Genomic DNA, 20,129 nt, shown 5'->3' on the forward strand with positions numbered 1-20,129 from the left:
CTTAAATGTTCCCAGCCATACATCCATTAATGTTTCAGCACACATGACGTTTGCCAAGTGAGTACACAATATGACATGGGCATGATAAGGATGATCTTTTTTTTGTTTTGTTCACTTCTTCTTTTTTCCCCCCAGACATCCAAATAGTTAATAACATTTCTGAAATTTACACTGTACATACAAATACTGTATATTTCAAGAATTCAGTCAGAGTGCACTAAATTATTTACAGTGTTACAGTTTATTGTGGAGAAACTGTGTTGTGTTGTTTGGTTTGGTTAAGGGATCAGCAACAGCATGCATATTGAGTTAAACAAGTTTTTAGGTTTTTATAGCGCAGCAAATCATCAGACATTTGTAACAACAAAAAAAGACAATGTTGAGCGATAACAGTTATGGTAACAAGTTCAGACAGCCCGCACAATAGTGACTTAGCATTCATCACCTATTCATCATATATGATTCATTCCTCAATGGGACAATCTGCAATTTTTCACCTACAACAGCAAACTTTCAGACAAATTAGAGGACTGTTTGGCTCAACTTATAAATTTATCAAATAGACATTTGATGTTTCATCTCCCCATAACAAATAAAGCTTGTCGCTTTACAACCAAATACAGAGCACGTTAAGATCAGGACCTCATTTTGTTTGTACGCTTTTAACTGTCCACACTGGGAGATTCAAATTCATCAGTGTAATAGTTAATTGTAAGCTCAACTATTGTGTCTGCATGCTATGGTGTATGCATGCAGTTACTCTTGTGTGTGAGTATGTGCATAGTAATCAGTATTAATATGCTTTCACAGCTCGTCGGTCTCTCCATCGAAGGGCACAGCATCCGTCTCCATGTGAATGCTGCTGGGCTCACTGCTGCCCACCCAGCCAATAGGAGTGCGATTGAATGAAGGCCGGCAGCTAATGTCATGATGGTACACCACTGCAGGTTCAGGCTCTTCTTTGGTTGCCTCAGCTTCTGGCAGCTGAAATTTCAGAAACTGATTGGCCTTTTCAAAACCGCCGTAGGGCATGGCACTCCTGTCAAAGCAAGGTGAAAGGTTAATTAAAGCTCCTTTTTCTTCACAAATCTTCTACATATCAGACCTCAAGGGAACTACCTGTTGAAACACTTGTACTGGGGTAAGTCCTTTTTGGCATTGGGATGTGGCATATTGGTTTTTAGAGTGGCTAACAGACCTTCATCACCCTTCATGGCCTTCTCCCATGGAGACACGTAGGTTTTCACATGAATTTGCTTCTTAGTACCGTCATGTTTTCCACCTCCTGTAAAGAAAGTCATCCACATGTGCTGGTAACTAAAACTTAAAAATAAAGGTTGTGGCATGATTGAAATGCCCCTCTTATGCATGTATTGCTGCTAGAAATTGAAAGATTGCGGCAAAATAAACCACCAATTTATCTGCAGACAGACAGCTTTTATTTTAGCTTTTTCTAAATTTAGTTGTGCTGTTGTTTTATGCAACAATGTGAGGGGTAGGAGCAGCTAAAAAGATAAATTTTTTTTCACTTATAAAACTACCAGAACATGTGGCTCAATAAAGGATATTTATTTGTATTTTAATATCAAAATACTGACTGTTTGCTTCAAAGGTGAATCCATTCAATGAAAAAACCATTACTAGCCCAAAAAGACCAGCAGCTGGCCATTCAGCTTGTCCAGCATACTTTTTTAACTGGCCCTAGGCTATTGTTGAACTGCAATGTGCCAGAAACTGCGACTTCCTGCAGTGCTTTCTTGATAACCTCATACTGGAACCTGTTTGGGTTTTTTGCACTATGGCTTGTGTATAGATTAAACACACAAAGTACCTCATATCAAATAATGAGGTTTAGAGTTGCTCATTATCAGTTTTCTCCAGACTTTAAGCCAAGCTTAGCTAACTAACCAGCTGGTCATGGTGGTTTTAGTACTTTTAGCAAGAGAGCAAATACAAATATTCAAATATATATATATATTGTGTACACTGTTATTTTGTATTAATTTATAAAGTTGTCCTTCTAGATGTATTTCTCAAGATGAAACACACTTTGTTAATGCATTTTAAATAATTTTTGGAGAAATGGCCTTCTGTACATAAACCAGAATTGCACTACAAATGGCCAAAAGAAAAAGAAATTAGACAAACCTTTTAGTGGAGACCACTCACTACTACCTTCTCCTTTTCCACCTTTCTCGCCCACACCAACTCCTCCTGCACTTCCTGCTCCACTTGCACCTCCCGTTCCTCCTGCTCCTTTGCTTCCAGGCTTTGGGGGAGGCACAGGGGCTCCTCCTCCTGTTTGTAGCCCTACAAAATTCAGACGTCCAGACTCCTTGCTAACAAAATGCCCACCGAGGTTTATTATTTGACCTCCCACTTGACCTCCCAGGGAGGGAACAAACTTCTGCAGGTTGTCCTGAAAGAAAGGGTAAATGGACTGGTTGTTATATAGCGCTTTTCTACTCTACCTGAGCACTCAAAGCTGTTTATACAACTTGCCTCATTCACACAACCATTTTTGTCTATGCATAAATGCTAACATAAATCTAACATTCACACACATTCATGCAGCTTGGGGTTAGTGTTCTGCTCAAGGATATTTGGTATGCAAAGTGGGAGCAGCCAGGGATCAAACCACCAACCTTGCGATTAGCAGATGACCTGCTCTACCTCCAGAGCTTCAGCCACCCCATATAGAGCAAAGTATCGCCATTATAATCAATCATACACCATACAATGCTTTGATTTGTATTTACTGTGTAATAATGATCAGGACTTGACCATTATGGTTAAGTTAGAATTATGATTGTGTGGTCTATATCTGCTTCAAGACCAAAAAAAGACTCTTATATCACTGTTAAAATTGATCAGTATGATTATAATTAAAGCCCAGGTGACTTTACATTTAAATAATCACCATCTGCATGCTGGTACTAGGTTTCTTTCAAATATTTATATCAACAAAAGCAAAATTGTAAAGGTAAGGATAAAGTTCTTCAGGTGTTACCTTTCTGCATGAGATTCAAAGCTATTTCAAATTTGCTTGGATTATCAACCTAGTGTCAATAAATTTGCATTGCAGTGACAAACAAGACTTTGTTTTGTTTATGAACTAGGTTCTCACCATGGACTCACTACTGAAGATGTCAGGGTTGTTCTCATAGATGAATTTCTCCACTCTCTGCTGTCTCATCTTGAACATCTTGGATCCTCGGTTCTTCAGCAGGGAAAGCTCCTCCAGCATGATGTCTTTAGGAGTTCTGATCTTTGTTCCCAGGTCAAACTCCGATGCCTCTGGCTCTGACTCATATTCTGCGTAAGTGAGAGCCAAACAATGGTCCTAACATTGGTAAATGAGGTTGAAAGTAGTGCTAACTCATAAACATTGTTTCATTAAAGAATGGTATCCTTTATTAGTAAAGTAGATTGACTTAATTGTACTGCAAATAAGCAGCTAGTTCTCTAATATTTGTACCCCTTTTTTGTTTTACCACCGTGTATTTCTGTGTACTGTGTTTATATGAAAGAGCTCTACTGAGCAGTGGTAATTTGGTTTCATAGTCATAGTCATTCACGTCATTTTTTGTAAGCCTTACCATCCTGAGGGATATGTGATAGGTCAGTTATGATCTTGGAGGGCTTTTTCCGCTTGGTTAGGGGAGCAGGTGTACCCAGAGGCATGACTTGAGGGCCAGGGGAGAACACAGAACATTACCTTTGGTTAGAAAAATGTAGAACAAGTGATGATATTAACCTGAACACATACTTAAGCAATGAAACCCTTATGTTCAAGACTCAAAAGTTAATTAATGTTAAGTAATATCAAAACTTCTCCAGAAAAAAAAGCTCCTTAAAGGGATTAAGTCTAGATAAATAACATAGAAAACTTTAAGAGGTTTAGTATGAAAAAAACATAAATTAACAAAATAGAAACCAAATAAAAGAAAGTAATTGATACCTTCAGTTGTAGTTTTCTATTTCACACTACACATCCATATTCAAGGGAATTCATAAATCATAATTTGACTGTAAAGCTTTAATTGCACTGAAAGAGGTGTTGTTGCTTCAGTGTTACCATTGATTTGCACCATAGTCACAAAATAACTCTCAACCATCAACACTTTACCACCACGCCTGAAAGTGAATCCCCGGGACCTGAATGTATCAGACAGACTGACAGCAAGGGCCCTCCTCATTTTTCAAGTTCAAACGGGATGTCAGTGCCCTCAGATTTCTTACATTCTCTAGTGAAACAGATGTCTGCCTCGAAGGAAACGTATAGCTCAATATGTGTTTCAGTTTTGTTTGGAGACACAAGATCTGTACACAGTCTGTGCCAATGTAAACAGAACCATGTTATGGTTGAGACAGAAGCCTCGGGCTTATTAAAAATGATGGAATTATTCATAATATTTTATCGCAGTCTCTTGCATGGAAACATAAAGGTGGGAAAACTTCCCTCTATCTCATAGGCCAAGCTATCCATTGTGAAAGACATGCATCTGGTTTACATGTAATTATATGCGTGCGTTACATAGTTTTTTTGTCTTTCTGAACAGATATCAACACTTTCAGCGCTCACCAGTTTCTTTAAGGCCCAGTCAAGTGGCAAAACATCACATCACATCTACTGGCTGTAACTCAACCCACTGAAGCTATTTTTAAAAGCCATTTCCAGCCAAGACATTTTAGCGACATGGAATGGCGTCATTCAGCTATCAAATGGGCTCAACATAACCCTTAAGAACACACACCTCCACAAAACAATTCTGACTATATATTTGGCCATCTCTCAAAACAGGTGTACAAACTGGTTTAGTTAATGGATGTTAACGAGGAGGATTTTCAACACTGTCTTTTAATTCCCTTAAATAATTAAAGGCTCAGACAAGTCTGTTCTCAGATTTACCAACCCCTCTCAGGGTTTGGCAGCGCCATATAAAACATATGCAACACCCACCGAGTGAGATGATCAGCACATTTAACCACTCCTTTGATAATTTTAAAAACTGCAAAGGAACTTTTATAGCTATGTTGCATCTGCAATTAATTATTTGTCATAAAATTAAACTGCTAACTGATCATTTTCATTTATTGAACTTTTGAGGTCTTGCATTAGTTTCTCCTTAAGATCAGCTGCAGAAATATGAGTGGGACCACATTGCATGTTAAATCCCTCTCACGGTTTTTGCACTATGCAAAACTGAAATCCTCCCAGTTATCAGCTGTCAGTTGATTGGTAGAACAAATGGACACAGTGATTTGTGGGATGTAGATCCACTCACCGAGTTTTTGTTGTTGTCCTGGCAAGAAAGACAGACCTATAAATACCAGACAGTGAAGAGGAGACAGAGGGGCCAATGTTGGTGATCTCGATCACAAGTTTACAAATCCCTCAGTGCCTCTGACCCTACGTTCGCCTGGACCCAGGTCCCGGGAAGTGCAAAACCCAACCAACACTCAGATGGCAGCTCTTTCAGGGGGTTGGGGCTGTTGGTGTTCGTATCAAGACGGGAGGAGGAGGTTGAGGTTGGGTGTATGAATAGGGATTGAGGAGGGGGCAGGGGGGCATTAAAGTCAGGGGAGAAGTCTCTGTTGGCCAGCTGAAACTGCTGATGGTGATATTAAGGGAACAAAATCATTCTCACAGATGGCTCAGAAGCCTATATTTAGTAGCAAAGAGTGAGGGGGACAGAACCCAACTATAATATAACCTCAGAGGACTCTGGGGTGTGTTTAGGGTACACAGAAAGACTTTTCAGTTTCCCTGAACTACTGAATGTGATGGACATGCAGACAATGAGGTGACAGATATTTAAAACATTTTGTGCAAACCATCTGAATGTGGTGGAGTGCAAACCCCAAAACCCAAAACTACCAAAGATATGTCCCTATTATCCTTACTGGTAACTGTATATCTTCCATTTTAAAGAAAACACAAATTTTTGAATACACAAATACACAACCTGCTTTTGACATCACAACTTTTCCCAGGGCTTAAAAAGTCTTCAGTAAATATATGTACTTACGTTGTCATAACAACAGAGTTATCCTTTAGGTGAGGGTCTAACATTATTAGATTTTTTCTACATTATTATAGTGATGATAATAGCATGCAATACAGGTATATGATCATGTGAAAAGTTTTCACAGGGGTCTATGCAATCCTGTGAAAAACTAAGTACATTCAGTAGCTTGTAGAACCACCTTTAGCACCAATAACTTTAAAGCAATTTTTTTCTATCTAACTTTATTAGTCTCTTACATTGTTGTGGAAGAATTCTGGTCCACTCTTCTTTACAACACTGCTTCAGTTCATTGAGGTTTGTGGGCATTCATTTATGCATAGCCCTCTCAAGATCTCACCATAGTATTTCAGTTGAGTTGAGGTTTGGCCTTTGACTGGGTCATTTCAGCACTCTTTTCTTTTGTTTTTCAGCTTTTCCATAGTAGATTTGCTGCTGTGCTTATCCTGTTTCATGACATGCTTGAACTGCCAGGCAGATGGCCTCACATCTGACTATAGAATGCTTTTGTAAAAAGAGGTGGTGGACTCTGTAATTGCAAGGTGTCTAGATCTTGTGGCTGCAAAATCAAACCTAAATCCCCGTAATATCTCTGAGCATTGCATGGTTTGACCTTGGAATTAAATTTGCTGGGATATCCACTACTGGGAAGCTTGTGACATTGTGCCAACGCAACTGAATGCTTCAATCCAGCAAACTGTTTTGCTGGATTGAAGCATTCAATCCATAATGAGTGTTTGATTATTAGCACCTGGCTGCTACTTACCCCTTAATTCCTATGCTAGCAGTAAAAGAGTACTTAATTTTTCACAGGACTATACAGTCCTGTGATACCTTTCTTTTTCATATGACTGTATAAACATGTATGTAACTCTATAACTCTCCTTAGTGTGTATTTTTTTCTTTTTTGTGCAAATTTTAAAAAGGTAAATATACAGGTATATACAGGTATCATATGTACAAATTGACACAATATGAATGTGTCATTTTTAAATATTACTGTTACAATTCATATACATTTATGAAAAACATGATTGTTAGTTGGCAAAATAATCCCAGAGGTCCTGAGTGAATGTCAGATTTTATGTGCTTAATTTGATCTAGAAAACTTTGACTCTGAAGCACTAACTAAATCTGCAGTAACTTTCTCTGAAAGTCAGTTAACTTTGTATTGTTCTAGTGTTCTTGAGCACACAATCAAAGTAGAAAATGCAACTGGTAACTTTGTGGCTCTGTTTGGATGTTTAACTGTATTCAAGTACAATTGATCTATATGCTATGTGCAACATTGTTCTTAAGTTAAACTTCAATTCCAAGTAAGATGTATCTTATTTTACTTTATATATTCTAAGATATTTTATGATGCACGATTCTGAAATGTAGGAAAGCCATCAGACATTGGGTTTTTGACATCAATACAAATGCCCAATATTGTTAGTTTCCTTTATCTCTTAGGGTTAACTTCCTTAAATATTACCCAGGTCAGCTTTATTTCAAAAAGGGTGTTCAGGCTCTTCTTCACAAAGTCTTGATTTCTCATAAATTTTTGACTCATCTCTGGCCTCCGAAATCTAAAGAAAATTATATATTTTTATCAAAATGATCACTGCAGAGAAGTGCTTGTAACAAGTGACATGTTTTCAGTCTTTCTTCGAACCAACTGAGGTCTTATATTTAAATAACAATGGTGACACTGTTTAAAATTTGTGTTTTATTTTTATACATACCTCTGCATACATTTCATTATTTCATATGAAATGTAGAAATATCCATGTCCCTTTTCTGATCAATTCAAATGACAATTCAACGAAGTATTAAATGGAAAGCACTAAGATATGCTGCAGATCTTTTATTACTAGTACATCCCATGGAAAACACTCCACAGGATGTTTTCTGCACATCTTGAAATAGAAACTTTCCATAGGCCCCTTTTTTAATGTATCTTTTTTTAAGTAGGTAAATTAAGAAGCAACTCTTAATTACAGTAGGGACCTGGCAACAATTCATTTTCTTTATAAATAAAGGGTATTATGTTTGGATATTAGCAGCTCTATATATAGCCTCCCATGTGAGTCTGGGGCTTGGCCATTTTTAATGCACTGTCAGTGTACACTGAAGCCCCACAGCACCACTTAGTGGCAAGTGTTCATGTAGGCAAAAAAAAAAAAAAGAAAGAAAGAAAGAAAAATACACTGACACACAGTACAACCTTATAACATTATTACATTACATTATATTCAAAATGTATACATGAATATACATTTTGAGTTCCAGATATAGAATCACACATTCTGTGGGTTGGGAAATGAATAGATGGCATTAAACAACAAGTTTCCAATGATAATGAACTTTTTGAGTATTAATTTTTAATCTTACTAACAGAAAAAAAGTGAAAATAGTAATACTTTTTTTTTTAAACACCAAACCACCCCCGCCCATTTTATATATATAATGTCCTGATTTAGCTCACTCCTACAGTCTTTACTGAAAAGTAAGAAAGTAAGACAAAGATTTGTCAAGAAGATGACTCAGCCTATTGGAACTGCAGAACTAATAAACACTGAATCTTTACAATTTAGCACTAAGAAATATGTCAAAAAGAAGCTAACTCAATCTGAAACAACCGCTTCAACATTTGTGTTTAAAATGAGAAAAAAACCATTAGAAAATACAAAAAAGGACATTTTGGATGCTATAAATTGTACTGACCAGGTATCTCTCCAATATGATGATATGATACTTAAAAGTTTACCCCATACTGTAGTTTTTGAAGTTTCCTCCTGTGAAATATAGGATGAAACATCTAAGGTTTCAGCGTGTCTGTTAGTCTGTCACATTAAATTGATGGAGTTTTGGTACTCTAGGATATATCCCATAATATAGATGCTCAGAGCTGTTTATAGAAAAAAAAAAGAAAAGAAATTACACTTTAAGTTTAAATTGTGACATTTGTAGTGGTTGTGCATTTGATCTACCTACAATTTTTAACAATACATAAATGTATTTTCCAGCCCTGAAAATTTAATGTGGCCAGCTCCAATGTTAGAATTTTGATCTTTATCTATACTTTAAGAACTCACAAAATATTCATTGAAGGTAGAATTTTTCATGGCTTTATTAAATGTGATAAAGTTGTTGTACAAACAAAAATCAGCTGATTCTAATCAAGTTAGACACACTCACTGATTTTTTCATAGAATGACCCAATAGGTTCCTTATGTGAAAATCTAATTCATATTCTATTATATTATCTGAGTTACTATTTTTATTAACAAGCTACAAACCTATGTAATTTATAAAATTAGTCTGAAGTTTAAAAAAAAACTCTGCACTGGTAATTATTTTTATCTTTTAATCCTTTTTTAATGTTTAAACTACTATACAGTTACATTTACTTCATTGCTCAGTTACAAGTTGCATTTTTGCATGCTTTTTGTCATACATTAAAAGACTAACCAACAGAGGGCAGTATAAAATCAGACATGTCAGACAGCTGGAGAGCCTTGAAGTCTAATTTTATTCCTCTAAAAATATCTTGTCATCTGTCAGTATAAACTTCTACTCAGCATTAATAACAAACATTTTTCACACTCATTATTTAATTCATGTACTTTCAGAAACTCACACTGTACACCTCAGCATATCTATATCTAAGATCTAGTTTTCTAATGACATAATGAAAACAAGAACAAGCTTGGAGAGAAGCTGTATTTTAAAAAGAGTAAAAAATCAAAAAAAAATCTAGTACCACAAATATAACACAACAGTCTTTCTGTGTTTCTTACTTGTTCCTTTAACATATTCAGTCTTTGGAAGCACATATTCATCAAACATATTTCTCCTTACTTTTTAACAGCACCCATTGTTATTTAGAACACAACAGCTAAACCTCTGTGCTTCTGTCCAACAAACTTCATGGCTCAAACTTTCCTGGTCATTCTAATTAAATTTCTAGAGGCTGTGAGGTATCAAACTAACAGACAGAAGTCTGACTTTGATTGTGACCACTTCAGTGAAATGGCAACACCAGAACTGTGACCCCATTATTCCTAAATATGTCCTCGTTCCACAGCCACTCTCTTTTCATGAACCCTTTCAGAAGGGCCAGTGCTTCTCTGTCTATCTACTTCCCCCTGCATTCCCTCTGAATAAATTACAACTTTACAAAACAAAATACACATTTCTTCATCTGTGTTATTTGTTTAATAAAAGTTACGAATTTACATATAGTTGCAAAGTGCACGCCGATTCTAAGGAGACTGGTGTGTCTAGGTGGTAAATAGAAGCAGTGATATCCAGTAACAAGTGTTCATTCAGTGACAGCCCAGGCACGTGTTGTATGTGACCTGGGCTAAAAAGATAGCATTTCTCTCTAGTTATAGTGAGTGGAGGTATCTGACTCGTTGCAAGAGCAAACTTTGCCTTCACTTATAGACCCTAGTGAGCTGAGGTGTTTAAAAAACAGCCATGCATCATTTAAACACCCAGAAAAAAAAGAGTGTACAAGACTGAATAGGGCGAGTACTGTGAATTACATGTTATAAGATCCACCTACTCCAGTCTACTTCACACAACATATATTTTTAGTGGTTTGAGCTTTGCTCATAATGGCATTCGTTCATTCATTGTTCACTTTTCAGACATTTCAAGTTTCAAAGAATAATTCAGTACAGGCTCTGTTTAGATGGGTTTTCCGCTAAATTAGTAGAAGAGATCTCCAGAAGCCTTACACAAACCTCCCCCAGGACAGGCATATGGTGGGCTATACAGTGTATGGCAATATAGTTTAAAACTAGTGTGACTCGTTTAATCTGTTAGCAGCAAAATAAATGTGATAAGCAGCATTTTGAGCAAAAAAAAAAAGAAAGGATCTTTTGTTCTCATTTAACTTAACTCACCTGTTTTTTATATTTCAATTTCATACTCAATTGCCATTTTATGTTACTTCATCAGTTAATTTTTGCAGCTGAGTCCTGATCTTTGCCCATCAGTTTCCCAAAGCATAAAACATCTTTAACTCCATGTTTTTTCTATCAACCAATTAACAAAATTGTCAGATATATTTCTGTCCATGATTAATTAGCCTTTTCATGAATATGAAGATGTCCAAGCACGGTACTGACTGCTTCATTGCCCTCAGATTGCCCCTGGCCTCCAGACACGGGGCTGAACACCTCCCTTGGTGGCCACAAATCGTGGTTTAGGTGCCTGTACTGGGTTGGACTTGAGTGGAGGAAGAGAGGCAAGGATGCTGAGCTCAGGAGCACTCTGGAACTGTTTGGCTGACTGGAGCCCAGTGGTATATGACACTGGAGCATAAGGTGTTGGGACTGCAGGGGGCACTGGGTTTGGAATGGGAGTGGCAGAAAATTTTGGAAGGTTGGGTGGTCCAGTTGGTTGGGACAGAGGTGCAGCTGGAGTTGGTATACTGTCTGGTGCTGTTGTCAAGGCAGAGACTGCAGTTGGAGTGAAGGTTTCAGGAGGTGGGGAGGTCATGCCAGAGTGAGTCAAACGTTCTCCAAGGGAAGTGGCTGAGCGTGGTGCAAGGACTTTAGGAGCGAGAGATGGACCGGACATAGGTGTAGGTGTGGAGAATCGCTTGACCTCATAGACACGGGCTGTTTTGATGGGGATCTGCCTTGGTGAGGTCAAGGAGCTTCCCACCATTGGGGGTATGTAGTCACGCTGCTGGGCTTGGTAAGAAGGCATAGCGGCTAGATTAGCAGCGCTGCCCCCATAGTTAAACATGGCAGAATTGAGCTGATAGGGTTGCCTTCTCATGAAATCCAGTGCTTTGATGCCCTCTCTTGGAGAGCTTCCTCTACCCCTGTTGTCTGGCTTGTTTGTTTCTCTCTGAGGCCCAGTAGGGATAGATGGGGCCAAAAGTGGGTTGTACCCAATTGGGGGTGGTGCACGGACATTTGGGGAGTATTTCCATTGAGAAGGAAGTGAAGGATTGAGGGAGGAACCAAGGGGTTGTGCTGCACTGTGCATTGCCCCTTCCTTCTGGTAAGTAGTCTCAGGTGGAGTGTCCACTACATACATACCCATACGGCTCTGCCTTTTGGCAAACAGTTGGGCCCCCTTACCTCCTGCTTGGAGAATCTGTGGAGCTTCATGAACAACTCGTGGCTTGGGTGCCACTGGAGGAGGCACCTTTCCTATGCCAGCCTCATCGCTTCTAATTTCCTCAGAATCATCATAGATATTCTCGTTGGGTGGTTGGCCATAGTTGTGTCGGCTGGATCTGTCATCCAGATTCTGCACCATAGACAACAGTTCAGGATTGGGGGATTTCTTTTTAACATCTGGCACATTGAACATTGGTTTGGGTTTCCCACTACGCCTTCGAGCCTCAAGCAAGATTCCTGTGCGACCTGTTGGACCAGGAACTGGGGTTGGAGCTACAGTTTCAGGCTGGGAGACCACTGACACTTTAGACAAAGGTGCAATTGAAGATTGCAGTGGTAGCTGAGCAACTGGTGTTTGAAGTGGAGACACTGGGATAACTTGGTCAGCTGAGACAGGAAATGTAGGTGGACCAGGGGCTAGAATCACTGGTACCTGTGGTGCTGGTGGTACTGATGGAACAGAGGCTGGAGTAACAGTTGGAAATGGAGCCTGCTGAACAGTAGTAATTGGTGGTGTTGACTGCACACAAATAGAAAGGGATGGAGGGTGATAGGTAACAGGAGCTTCTGGCTTTGAGACCAAGGAACTTTGAAGTATGGAAGATTGTGGCAAGATCACTGATGAAGTACCAGGGGATAGCTGTGAAGTTCCTGCTGTATTGTTAATGTCTAGTTCAGATGTAGTGGAAAATGGTGGCGGGACAACAGCTGTTGAGGCAGGACGCTGGGTTGTCTTTGTGACAGGTGGCCGGAACGTCACAGGGGCAGTTGCAGCCCGAATGCTGATAAAGCCAGGGGTAAAAGGACGTGCTGTTCTGTTGAGAACATTACTCACAGGTAGTTCTGGCAATGGTGTTTCGGCTGGTTGACCAGGACTGGTCAGAATGGTAACTGAGGCAGTAGCTGGTTTGGGTGCCACTGGTGGAGATGACTCCTCCATGCTAGCTCTGCTGACTGCAGAGTAGGATAGGTCTCCATTAGTCATTCCACGGGATGCAACAGAAACTGGACCTGGGGCTTGTGATAGCATTGGTTGTGTGGATATAGGTCCAGGTAGTGTTATGTGCTGAGGTTGTAAGTTTGTTTGTACTTGTGGCTCTACTTCTTGTTGTGACTGAAACATCTGGAGTATCTGAGGTTCCTCATGGACTTGGGATTGTGGAGGTACTTGAGGTTTTGCTGCTTCTGCCTTCTTGGCATGCTCAGCGACCCTTTTTCTCTGTTGCTCAAATAACTGGGCACCCTTGCCCACAGTGTCACTCAAACCTGGACTCGGAGCATCCTCTGCTCCATCCCCACGACCTTCAGTACCTGCTGTTGCCCTCTTTTCCAGCATATCCAGATAGTCACTGTCCCAAGTCGGGTCAGGAAGTGATGAAAAACCTTCCTCATCAAACTCAGATTCACTGCCAGGAAGTACCCCATCCTCCTCTTGTGAGTCCTGACACCTGTCCTCATCAACACTACCAAAGCTAGTGAGTGTGTACTTCTTGGAGCGCTGCCTTCTCTTCTTGAACATTAACACACCTTTTGAGTGAGGATTAGGAGCATCTGTCAGAAGAGAGGCGATTGTTCTACACTTGCTTTTGGCTTCCTTTACTTGTTTGTCTTGCTGTGTATCCCCTCGGTTCAGTTCTGCAGGATATGAAAGTCAAAACTATTAGAAGTTGTTATGCAGTGGCATAATGTAAAGTAAATCTTAGGGTCAGAATTTCAAAAGGAAAAGATTTAGCCTTTGAAAGAATGAACTCTGACATAAGCTTCTAAACCTGTCCTGTCTGCTTGTCCAACAGGCATCCATCTCTTAACTTGCCACAGTAGCACTTCCAGGAAAGTTCCACAGAAGCTTTGAGCTTATCACATTAGCTAAGGTGAAGGATAAATTTGCACATTATTAGGGTCATGTACTCTGACATCTAACTTTAATGAAAGTATTTGCAGGCTAATGGAAACTTTGATGTCATAGGTGACTGGAAGGAGAACTTCAAAAGGCATACATAACATATCCTTTAACTTGTTATGGTATTAAACATTATCATAGGCAACCTAATTCTATTACCCTGGTATAAATGCCACATGAAGCGGAATTTTAATTTGTTTAGGACATGGTTCTTAAGTAGGACATTAGAATGTCAGTGATGGCAAGGAGGAATTCCAAGAATCAATTAAGGATGATAGACAGAATGACAAATTTTAGGAAAAAATGCTTAATCATTTTCTGTGCTTTCATCACTATCGCATTTTTTTAACCTTTCTTCAAAGATTGTGAAACTATTAAGTCAAGGTTAATGTAAGCACATCATTTTAATTGATGCATTTTGAAAAGCATAAAAATGCATTTGCAATTTTAATAAGAACCAAAGTACATCATATTGAGTATTACAGAACAAATCACATATTATTGTTCTTTCAATATACAGTAAGAAAGAAAAAGTAAGAAAAGAGTAAAGGGGATGAGAGCAGCAAGGGATATTATCCTCGGTTTGCCACCTGATATCAAAAAGCAGTTGCTGCTGGTTTTCTGGGCTCCTAGGTTGATTGCTGGGGTTTTTACATAACTGGAGGAAAATACGGTAAACTATATGACTATGCCCTGTTTAACAGATTTGACACTCACCCACTTTGAGCTACAAACCTCAAAAAACACTTATGTGTGGCTAGTTTTGCTAATTGTCATATTAAACAAATCACACTGGTCACATTAGTCACATTTTGATTAAGCTTGATTAAGCTTCATATCACACTATTCCAACAGTATTGGTACAATTAATTTTGGTATCAGTGATGTTTCCAGAGTATCAATGGATTTAAATAGCTAATGACCAGCTTTAAAACTCGGCTGGTGACTCTAGGATGATTATAAACAGGTACCGTATATAGATAAATACTGTAGTTCAAAAACTGATCTGTTTTAGCTCCCTAAAGCGCTGTGTTAAATCAATAACTGACCTCTCTTGACGCACTGTTTAGAAAAAGGTAAGGCGATAGATGAGCGTATTTGTTTGATTTGTAATTTTTGGATCATTTGTATCATAATCATAAACTCCCCCAAATCATAATAGGATATTTATTTAACTTTTACATGTGAGGCACAAGTTGATCCCTTCTCCAGGTGTACTTACTGGCTTGCTTGGCCTTTTCCATGTAGGTTGTTGTAAGCTCATCATCGATGGGTTTATTCACAGGACCCACCATGGGCACGAGCTGGTTACGGGAGCCAAGCATCAGAGCCTCCTTTGCCCTCTCAGGGGATACCAGTGGCACATTGGCAGGCTCTAAAAAGCCACTATCCTCCTCTTGCCCTGCATCCCGTGGCCCTTGGTCATCTGCTGAGGATATGATAGAGGAAGTCTCTGTCGATGTCTGGGAAGACCACATTCCGGGACCAGGAGGTTGGTAAATCACTTCCCTTCTAGCCACCCCTGGCAGACCTCCTCCTCCATTTCCCTCTCCACCATCCAATAAACGGGGGTAAACATGTGCATCTGGAGCGCTGTCATAGCCACTCATTTCTGATGTCTCCCCACCCTCAGGAGAGGTTCGTCCTGTGGGTTTCCCAGGGTTGGAGTTGCTGGGGCTTCGGCGTTTCTGCCTGCGTTGTCTCTCGTAGCCTGCCACATCTGCATCACTATCAGTCTCGCCATAGTAAGCCTCGCTCCCAGGTGGCGATGTCAAGCCGCTGGTTAGGGTGGAGCGGCTACGATGGACTTCACGGACAGGTGCATGGTGAGGGTGATTTGGTGACATAGCTCGCAGAGCAGCACGGTACTCTTTGTCTATTCGGGGAGATGGGGCTCGGGTCACAAGCACCACAGACTGAAAACCAACAGGCGCCCTGAAAACAAGTGCAAAGGTTAAAATAGTATTAATGTCAATGAGTACCTTTGAATGTGATATCATAACTTAATTTTTTATATTTAGTATATGCTGTCTTCTTGTTTTTTAATTCATTTTAAATGCAGGGCAGCAAGTATCAAGTCAGTGCATTTTACACTTTTCTTTATCCATTACAATGAGCTGCTGATGCTTTAAGATTTGGAAGAGTTTACTTTCTCTTGTTCTTCTGACCTTTTGACCCGGATGTGTAATATCCCAGGGGAACTGTCGATGAGGTTCATGGCCTGGGCATGGGAGAGCGTTGCACATGGCTGCTCATTGATGGAGACCAGCTCATCAGCCTCCCGCAACCCAGCCCTGCATGCCTTGCTGCGTTTGCGCACCTGCATATAGGCAAAACAAGTTAAAAGCTGAAATACTAAAAATAACTGAAAATCTGAGTTTTTGACTCCTTGCATGAAGAAATATTGTTTCTGTCATTTGGTACAAGTCCCTGATAACCTACAAGAAGAGACATCCAGGACTATTTAGAATAGAATAGAATAGAATAGAATAGAATAGAATAGCCCTTTATTGTCATTGTACATGTACAATAAAATTTTATGTCTTAAATCAGGTATAAAGGCCTTGCAAGCAGAAGTTTTTAATAATAAAAGAATGAGAATAGACTTCCTCAGTAAACCTTACTTAGTAAAGGGAAGTAAACCTCCTTTCTCTGTTTTAAATTAATAGCGATTACATGCTACCAAAACAAAATACCTTTACTGTGAAATAGCTTTTAAATATTTAGAGTGTGCAACTGTTCATATCCTGCCGAATGATGTCATATTTACTTTTTATTGTTCCAGGATTTTATCAAACTAAACATAATTCGAGGCCAAGTCTCAGCCCTGCCACCTTACTTTGAAGGGCTGTACAAGTTGTATAGTACAGAGTTGTGATAATATTTTCCCAGAGAATGATCAGGGAAAGACCAGCTTTTGTAACACTTTTGATTAGAAAATTAAAAAAACAACAGAGCTATGCTGCTGTCTTGGATTGGTTTGTGATAATGACTGACAAAGACAGAGACCAGATTTTGCACTGACAGCTCGATCTTGCTGCAGACATATGCCACATATTACAGCTCGAGTGGAGCTCTCATACACACTTTAACAAGGAAATGCCAGCCAGAAGCCATCTTCATTTGGTGCTTTGCTATTTGTGCCCAAGGTCTGTCAGGACCATGGCGTTTTGCCCACTCTAAACTGCCTCAGGTCTGTGTAAGCTATGTCGACATGTCACATAGTAAATCTAAAACAGAGGCCTGAAGATGTTCCTATTTTTTAAGCTAAGAGTGCAGTCTTAATTACACTCTACGAAGGCATATATGAAAGAAATTTTTAATATTAGAATTAGTAGATAGAGAAGCATTGCTTTGGTTACCTTAACTAGTTTTCTTTCCAGCTATTCTAGTTTGTCTGTAATTAAATCCCATGTCCCCATTTAGCTAAGCCTTTCAAAATGGTCCGTGCTTACTTACTTATTCATTCACGCAGTCACTTTGTGGCCACAAATCATAACATTTATAATAGCCTTACATGCGTGCACACATTCACCACATGGGGAAGTACAAAAATACACTTAAAGTCATATAAATAAACATAGAAGCATGCACATGCTGTCTCAACGGCACAGACCCAGGACTGACACACCAGCTCTTTTCAGTGCAGCCACACACTGCTCCACCTGTTTGGGATGATATAGTGTGCAACCTGACAAGATTACAGCTTCCTCCTCTCAGGGGTGAAGGAGCACATTGTTTTAGATGATCAGACAGAACCAGCTGTCCACCTTCGTAAAGGTGACTTGGTGTCCCGAGGCCAGCTTGTCTACATATTACTCTTCATAACTCAACAACGTAGAATCACTCGTGAAAAAATATTAAAAGTTTACTTAGACAATCTAAGCCAGTAACATTTTCCAAAGGATAATTATTTTGCCAGTGCAAATATTATATATGAACTCAACTGTGGAAGACAATGAGTTACAGTACAGGTATATATCAGTGCATTATACAAATAAGGATGCAAGATTCATTGCACAGAAGAACTGGCTATACTAACATTTGAAATTTTGGGGAAATGTGGAAAAAACAGGATATAATACAATTTCCCTGACCTACTGTGCCACGCAGATAGATTCCTGTATTTTGTAATATGGAGATCATTTTTAAAAAGAGGGGGGGGGGGGGAAGCTTCATTTGAATTAACACCACGCCATATGTGATGTCAGAACAGCAACAATCTGGAGTGACAGATGTTAAACGATTAGTAATTCTTTTTGATGTGAACCTACAAGGAAGTGACGATTAGCATCAAGACGATTAGTGCATGTTCAGAAATAGTGTATGAGGCTAATTTTTAAATACTGAGCTGAAACATACACCTTGGCTGACCTAGAGACCTGATGCTTCTCAGCTATAAATAGCCACCTTCAAAAGTACTTCTGCTCAGTCAACAATTATGGAAAGTATGTGTGGATGAATCTATTTTTCATATTATGCTAATATACATTCATAAAGTGTGTGCAATATAATGTGTTCAATACAAGCAAATGTACATATTAAGTCAGAAAATAAAAAGAGAAGCTTATATCAGAGGTGCTATTTTTTATATACTTGGGAGCCAAATTAATCCTTTTATCCAGTATATGTTCCCCATCTCATATCATGCCACATTCTGAAATCCTAAATGGAGATCAAGACTGAAATTTGGACTGCTTCATTTCTGCCAAGTGTTGGTACCAAATTGTTGCCCATGAAGAATTTGCTTTTGGAGAGTAAAATGAGCTGAGTGACTCCATGTGAGAATTCTAAGGTTAAATATTTCCTTTACCTTCAGTGGACTCAAGGAAATATGAATATTTAACTAGTCTGCAATTCTCAAAAATGTAATAAAGATTTTTTTTTTAACATTATAAATATCATTGTGGCTTTAATATGGCCTACACCACACTGATATCAAGAAATAACCAGAGGTCACTACATTTTGCTTACTTGTATGTTTTTCACTCTTGTAATTTTACTTTACAATAAAAAAATAACTGAATGTATCCTTCAAGATTATCGGGTGTGGCCAGGTTAATTGAAGCATTTCTTGAGTGAAATTATGATGTTGTTCAGAGGTGTAGGGCGCACTGTGGCCAGCAACAGAAAAAAATATTTTCTGCAAATGTTACTTGATTTCTGGGTTACTATCATTTGCTATAATGCTGAGCTTAACAGGCAAAGCAGTCAGAGGAAGATATGCAACAGGGTGGCCTAGCATTCCCACCTATCTGTACTTGAAGTTTAAAGTTCACCCAATCAATCATCAGTACAACTCTACATAAAAAAAGTACTCAAACAAGATGATGACTCATATTCAGGCCCCAAACCAACATTGAACACTGCCAATGTTCCTTTAAGCTTTGTTCACAGCTCTACACAATAAAACTCTGTTGCTGTTTCCCTTCTGCTTGGTGACGCTATTGACTTTAACACTGTTTTGTTCTTTTCACTGTTGTCTTAGCAAACTGTGAAATGCTGGCTTCTGTCCAACATGCTGAGTGACTCGCCTTACCTTCGCTACCTGGAGTGGTTTCTGATGTTCCACGCCTCCCTGGAGACGAAACCCCCATGGCGCTCCACCAGACAATGTAATTATCACTTCCTCTGCAACCATTGTTCTTCTCTCTGGATCTTCTTTTTTTATCTTTTCTTCTTTTTTGTAGTTATTTTCTTTTCTTCTAAGGTTTTTAATCATTCATCTGAGGACCCCCCTCAGTGCTTTGGCCCTAGTCAGGGCCCCATCGGAGAGCTCTGGCCTGCTCTTCGTCTAGCACACTGTCCGGGTGCTGACTTCCCTCTGAGCTCGCACTCACACCTGAACACACAAACATGCAAGCACACACACGCACACACACACACTTCTGTGTGCCCACCCATACTCCGTGTGAGCCAACTACCATCGCCAAAGGAAAAAGAGAGGGAGAAGGAGAGAGAAATATGATGGGAGGGGGTCTGTGTCTGCTTACACAGAGGAATGCCTGCCCCAAATGAGGGAGGGGAGGGTCCAGCTCAACACTTGTCCTGTCACTCAGACCTGTGCCA

General features: G+C 39.4%; 2 protein-coding genes across 2 annotated transcripts; both read right to left on the bottom strand.

The window, feature by feature from the left end:
• Nucleotides 1-804: 804 nt before the first annotated feature.
• On the bottom strand, nucleotides 805-3,684 carry myoz1a (myozenin 1a). Its single transcript, XM_063491447.1, has 5 exons — nucleotides 3,600-3,684; nucleotides 3,128-3,315; nucleotides 2,149-2,419; nucleotides 1,120-1,285; nucleotides 805-1,039 (listed from the first exon to the last, which is right to left on the bottom strand). Exons 1-5 carry the CDS (start codon nucleotides 3,682-3,684, stop codon nucleotides 805-807), a joined length of 945 nt encoding a protein of 314 aa, XP_063347517.1.
• Nucleotides 3,685-11,165: 7,481 nt separating this feature from the next.
• synpo2la (synaptopodin 2-like a) lies at nucleotides 11,166-19,717 on the bottom strand. Its single transcript, XM_063491839.1, has 4 exons — nucleotides 19,600-19,717; nucleotides 16,229-16,380; nucleotides 15,283-15,995; nucleotides 11,166-13,795 (listed from the first exon to the last, which is right to left on the bottom strand). Exons 1-4 carry the CDS (start codon nucleotides 19,699-19,701, stop codon nucleotides 11,166-11,168), a joined length of 3,597 nt encoding a protein of 1,198 aa, XP_063347909.1. The 5' UTR covers nucleotides 19,702-19,717.
• Nucleotides 19,718-20,129: the final 412 nt, after the last annotated feature.

This window comes from Pelmatolapia mariae, linkage group LG13 (assembly GCF_036321145.2).
Source record: "Pelmatolapia mariae isolate MD_Pm_ZW linkage group LG13, Pm_UMD_F_2, whole genome shotgun sequence".
Taxonomy (NCBI): domain Eukaryota; kingdom Metazoa; phylum Chordata; class Actinopteri; order Cichliformes; family Cichlidae; genus Pelmatolapia; species Pelmatolapia mariae.

Coding starts and splice junctions, on each gene's coding strand:
- myoz1a (XM_063491447.1), bottom strand. CDS start 3,684: ATGCCTCTGGGTACACCTGCTCCCCTAACCAAGCGGAAAAAGCCCTCC. Junction 3,316..3,599: donor ATCACATATCCCTCAGGATG/GTAAGGCTTACA, acceptor TCACTTACGCAG/AATATGAGTCAGAGCCAGAG. Junction 1,286..2,148: donor TGAGTGGTCTCCACTAAAAG/GTTTGTCTAATT, acceptor CTTTCTTTACAG/GAGGTGGAAAACATGACGGT.
- synpo2la (XM_063491839.1), bottom strand. CDS start 19,701: ATGGTTGCAGAGGAAGTGATAATTACATTGTCTGGTGGAGCGCCATGG. Junction 16,381..19,599: donor AACCACTCCAGGTAGCGAAG/GTAAGGCGAGTC, acceptor GCCTATATGCAG/GTGCGCAAACGCAGCAAGGC. Junction 15,996..16,228: donor TTACACATCCGGGTCAAAAG/GTCAGAAGAACA, acceptor ACTTGTTTTCAG/GGCGCCTGTTGGTTTTCAGT.